Source organism: Coregonus clupeaformis, unplaced genomic scaffold (assembly GCF_020615455.1).
Source record: "Coregonus clupeaformis isolate EN_2021a unplaced genomic scaffold, ASM2061545v1 scaf1961, whole genome shotgun sequence".
Taxonomy (NCBI): Eukaryota; Metazoa; Chordata; class Actinopteri; order Salmoniformes; family Salmonidae; genus Coregonus; species Coregonus clupeaformis.
The window spans coordinates 69491-75490 of NW_025535415.1; the positions used below are offsets into that span (position 1 = coordinate 69491).

General features: G+C 45.0%; 1 protein-coding gene across 1 annotated transcript in view; it reads left to right on the top strand.

The window, feature by feature from the left end:
* LOC123487986 (fibronectin type III domain-containing protein 4-like) overlaps window positions 1-4579 on the top strand; it is a gene marked incomplete at its 3' end in the record, with an annotated part of 51657 nt that extends 47078 nt beyond the window's left edge. The window contains exons 3-4 of the mRNA XM_045218993.1: window positions 98-165; window positions 4443-4579. Of these exons, the coding sequence (XP_045074928.1) occupies window positions 98-165; window positions 4443-4579 (205 nt within the window). The remainder of the gene's footprint in view (window positions 1-97; window positions 166-4442) is intronic.
* Between the last annotated feature and the right edge of the window lie 1421 nt (window positions 4580-6000).

The window sequence follows — 6000 nt, forward strand, 5'->3', positions numbered from 1 at the left end:
TGATTTGAGCTCTGTCCTACCTCAGAGGTAGGGTTAGGGCCCTTTGTTTTTATAATATATAATAATAAATATCCTATAACTCTGTTCTATAGCTCAGAAGCAGCAGGGCCAAACCGAACCCTTCATCAGGGAGATGAACACCACCAGTATGGCCTGTGTGCTGTGGGATCAACCCTCCATCCAGCCATATACAGTGCTTTAGAAAGTATTCACACCTCTTGATTTTTCTACATTTTGCTGTGTTACAGCCTGAATTTGAAATGGATTAAATGTAGATGTTTTGTCACTGGCCTACATACAATACCCCTTAATATCAGTTTTCATCTATATTTTTCGTAGCTGTCTATTTACCACAACAACCCGATGCTGGCACAAGACCGCACTCAACGAGCTGTATTGGGCCACAAGGAAACAAGAAAAATGCACATTGAGGCGGTCGTGGCCGGTGATTTTAATGCAGGGAAACTGAAATCTATTTCACCTCATTTTTTAACAGCACGTCACCTGTGCCACTAGAGGTGACAAATCTCTAGATCACCTTTATTCCACACACAGAAATGCATACAAAGCTCTCCCTCGCCCTCCCTTTGGCAAATCAGACCATAACTCTATCCTCCTGCTTCCTGCTTAGAAGCAGAAACTCAAACAGGAAGTACCAGTGACATGCTCAATACGGAAGTGGTTCGATGAAGCGGATTCAAACTACAGGACTGTTTTGCTAGCACAGATTGGAATATGTTCTGGGATTCCACCGATAGCATTGAGGAGTTTCCCACATCAGTGATCTATTTAATTAATAAGTACATTGACGACGTCTTCCCAGAGTGACTGTACGTACCCAACCAGAAGCCATGGATTACAGGCAGCATCCGCACGAGCTAAAGGCCAGAGCTGCTGCTTTCAAGGAGCAGGACGCTAATCCGACGCTTATAAGAAATCCCGCTAGGACCCCGACGAGACATCAAACAGGCAAAGGCCAATATAGGACTAAGATCGAATCATACTAAGCCGGCTCTGACGCCTTTCGATGGATGTAGCAGGGCTTACAAACTATCACGGATTACAAAGGGAAACACAGCTGCGAGCTGCCCAGCGACGCGCGCCTACCAGACGGGCTAAATGCCTTCTATGCTCGCTCGAGGCAAGCAACACTGGAACCATGCATGAGAGCACCAGTTGTGTGATCTCGCTCTCCGTAGCCATTGTGAGGTAAGAGCTTTGAAACAGGTTAACATTCGCAAGGTCGCAGGCAAAATGGAAACCAGGATGCGTACTCAGAGCATGCACTGACCAGCTGGCAAGTGTCTTCACATCCATTTTCAAACTATTCCTGACACGGTCTGTAATACCAACTTGTTTCAAGCAGACCACCATAGCCCCCATGCCCAAGAAATCCAAGGTAACTTGTTTAAATGACTATCGCCCCGTAGCGCTCACATCTATAGCCATAAAATCCTTTGAAAGGCTGGTCACGGCTCACATCAACAGCATCATCCCAGACACCCTGGACCCACTCCACCCTGCATACCTCCCCAACAGTTCCACAGATGATACTATCTCTATCGCACTTAACACTGCCCTGGACAAAAGGAATACCTATGTAAGAATGCTGTTCATTGACTACAGCTCAGCATTCAACAGTATAGTCCCCTCCAAGCTCATCACCAAGCTCAGGACCCTGGGACTAAACACCTCCCTTTGCAACTGGATCCAGGACTTCCTGACGGGCCGCCCCCAGGCGGTGAGGGTAGGCAACAACACATCTGCCACGCTGACCATCAACTCGAGGGCCCCACAGGGCTGTAAGACTGGGTGCCGTGCACGACTCCAACACCATCATCAAGTTTGCTGAATACACAACGGTGGTAGGACTGATCACCGATGACAATGAGTCAGCCTCTAGGGAGGAAGTCAGAGACCTGGCAGTGTGGTGCCAGAACATCAGCCTCTCCCTCAACGTCAAAAAGACAAACGAGCTGATCTTGAACTACAGGAAACGGAGGGGCAAGCACGCCCCCATCCACATAGATGGGGCTGTAGTGGAGCGGGTCGAGATCTTCAAGTTCCTCTGTGTCTACATCACTAAGGAATTAACAAGGTCCACACGCACCCACATAGTTGTGAAGAGGGCAAGACAGCACCTCTTCCCCCTCAGGAGGCTGAAAATATTTGACATGGGCCCTCAGATCCTCAAAAAGTTCTACAGCTTGACTGAGTGTATCTTGACTGGCTGCATCACCGCCTTGTTACGGCAACTGCAAGGCATCTGACCGCAAGGTGCTACAGAGGGTGGTGAGTACGGCCCAGTACATCACTGGGGCTGAGCTCCCTGCCATCCAGGACCTCTATACCAGGCGGTGTCAGAGGAAGGCCGAGCTCCCTGCCATCCAGGACCTCTATACCAGGCAGTGTCAGAGGAAGGCCGAGCTCCCTGCCATCCAGGACCTCTATACCAGGCAGTGTCAGAGGAAGGCCAAGCTCCCTGCCATCCAGGACCACTATACCAGGCGGTGTCAGAGGAAGGGCTAAATAATTGTCAAAGACTCCAGCCACCCAAGCCATAGACAGTTGTCTCTGCTACCACACGGCAAACGGTACCAGTGTACCAACCAGCAGGACCCTGAACAGCTAAACAAGACTGCTAAATAGCTAATCAAATGGCCACCCAGACTACCTGCATTTACCCTTTTTTGAACTCACTCTCTTGCACTGACTCTATGCACACACGCTGGCACATACTTACACTGACACCCCAACACACACATCTACACTACATACGCCCACACACACATAACGTGCGCACACATGAATACAGACGACACTCTCACACACACACACACTCCCGAGTGGCGCAGCGGTCTAAGGCACTGCATCTCAGTGCTTGAGGCGTCACTACAGACCGAGTGGCGCAGCGGTCTAAGGCACTGCATCTCAGTGCTTGAGGCGTCACTACAGACTCCCTGGTTCGATTCCAGGCTGTATCACAACCGGCCGTGATTGGGAGTCCCATAGGGCGGCGCACAATTGGCCCAGCGTCGTGGCCGGGGTAGGCCGATTGTAAATAAGAATTTGTTGTAACAGCTGGTTAAATAATAAAAAATAAAAAACACAGACGGACTTTTGACATCACGCTACAGCACAGTCTATTATCTATCCTGTTGTCTAGTCACTTTACCCCTACCTACGGTATACTGCTGCTACTGTCTATTATCTATCCTGTTGACTAGTCACTTTACCCCTACCTACAGTATACTGCTGCTACTGTCTATTATCTATCCTGTTGCCTAGTCACTTTACCCCTACCTACAGTATACTGCTGCTACTGTCTATTATCTATCATGTTGTCTCAGTCACTTATCCTACCTACAGTATACTGCTGCTACTGTCTATTATCTATCCTGTTGTCTAGTCACTTTACCCCCTACCTACAGTATACTGCTGCTACTGTCTATTATCTATCCTGTTGCTAGTCACTTTACCCCCTACCTACAGTATACCGCTGCTACTGTCTATTATCTATCCTGTTGCCTAGTCACTTTACCCCTACCTACAGTATACTGCTGCTACTGTCTATTATCTATCCTGTTGTCTAGTCACTTTACCCCTACCTACAGTATACTGCTGCTACTGTCTAATATCTATCCTGTTGCCTAGTCACTTTACCCCTACCTATATGTACATAGCTACCTCAATTACCGCGACCCTGCACACGTCTCAGTACTGGTACTCCTGTATATAGCCATGTTATTACCTGGTATTCCTGTATATAACCATGTTATTACCTGGTACTTCCTGTTTATAACCATGTTATTACCTGGTACTTCCTGTATATAGCCATGTTATTACCTGGTACTTCCTGTATATAACCATGTTATTACCTGGTACTTCCTGTTTATAACCATGTTATTACCTGGTACTTCCTGTATATAGCCATGTTATTACCTGGTACTTCCTGTATATAACCATGTTATATACCTGGTACTTCCTGTTTATAACCATGTTAACCTGGTACTTCCTGTATATAGCCATGTTATTACCTGGTACTTCCTGTATATAACCATGTTATTACCTGGTACCTGATTATAACCATGTTATTACCTGGTACTTCCTGTATATAGCCATGTTATTACCTGGTACTTCCTGTATATAGCCATGTTATTTTTTACTTGTTATTGTTATTCGTTATTCACAGTGTATTTATTCCTCGTGTCACTATTTCTATTTTTATTGTTAATTTTCTTCCTTTATCTTTAACTCTGCATTGTTGTAAAATGACCCGTCAGTCAGCATTTCACTGTTGTTTACGAATCATGTGACAATTAAAATTGGATTTGATTTACATGAATACCCTATATCTCTGTCCTATACTTTCAGAGACAGCAGGGCCACACCCAGCGCCTTCATCAGGGAGGTGAACACCACCAGCAGGGCCTGTGTTCTGTGGATCTGGACGAGGAGACAGACTACATTATCCAGGTCCAGTCCATTGGTCTGTATGGAGAGAGTCAGGCCAGCAAGAAGGTCCACTTCAGAACCCTCAAGAAGTCTGACCGCTTCCTTTCCAACAGCTCCAATCAAGGTACAGTCACACTAACCCTTCCCCTAGCCCTATCACTAACCCTCCAACCAAGGTACATTTACACTAACCCTGACCCCTAACCCTTACCATTTCCCACCAACAGCTCCAGACAAGGTAATCCTAATCCGTTCTGCCTCTTTGTGAAGTTGTTGCATTTCTGCATGCAGACACAGACTGAGATAGATACAGACTGAGGTAGAATGAGATAGATACAGACTGAGGTAGAATGAGATTGAAACAGACTGAGGTAGAATGAGGTAGATACAGACTGAGGTAGAATGAGGTAGATACAGACTGAGGTAGAATGAGGTAGATACAGACTGAGGTAGAATGAGGTAGATACAGACTGAGGTAGAATGAGGTAGATACAGACTGAGGTAGAATGAGGTAGATACAGACTGAGGTAGAATGAGGTAGATACAGACTGAGGTAGAATGAGATAGATACAGAATTAGGTAGAATGAGGTAGATACAGACTGAGGTAGAATGAGGTAGATACAGACTGAGGTAGAATGAGATAGATACAGACTGAGGTAGAATGAGATAGATACAGACTGAGGTAGAATGAGATAGATACAGGATTAGGTAGAATGAGGTAGATACACAATGAGGCAGATACACAATGAGGCAGATAAACAATGAGGCAGATACAGAATGAGGCAGATACAGAATGAGGCAGATACAGAATTAGGCAGATATAGAATGAAGTAGATACATAATGAAGTAGATACATAATGAGGTAGATACATAATGAGGTAGATACATAATGAGGTAGATACAGAATGAGGTAGATACATAATGAGGTAGATACAGAATGAGGCAGATACAGAATGAGGTAGAATGAGGCAGATACAGAATGAGGTAGATACAGAATGAGGCAGAATGAGGAAGATACAGAACGAGGTAGAATAAGGCAGATACACAATGAGGTAGATACAGAATGAGGTAGATACAGAATGAGGTAGAATGAGGAAGATACAGAACGAGGTATTTACAGAATGAAGTAGATACAGAATGAAGTAGATACATAATGAGGTAGATACATAATGAGGTAGATACAGAATGAGGTAGATACATAATGAGGTAGATACAGAATGAGGCAGATACAGAATGAGGTAGAATGAGGGAGATACAGAATGAGGTAGATACAGAATGAGGCAGATACAGAATGAGGTAGAATGAGGCAGATACAGAACGAGGTAGATACAGAATGAGGTAGAATGAGGCAGATACAGAAGGAGGTAGAATGAGGCAGATACAGAAGGAGGTAGAATGAGGCAGATACATAATGAGGTAGATACATAATGAGGTAGATACAGAATGAGATAGATACAGAATTAGATAGAATGAGGCAGATACAGAATGTGGTAGAATGAGGTAGATACAGAATTAAGTAGAATGAGGCAGATAAAGTGTGATGT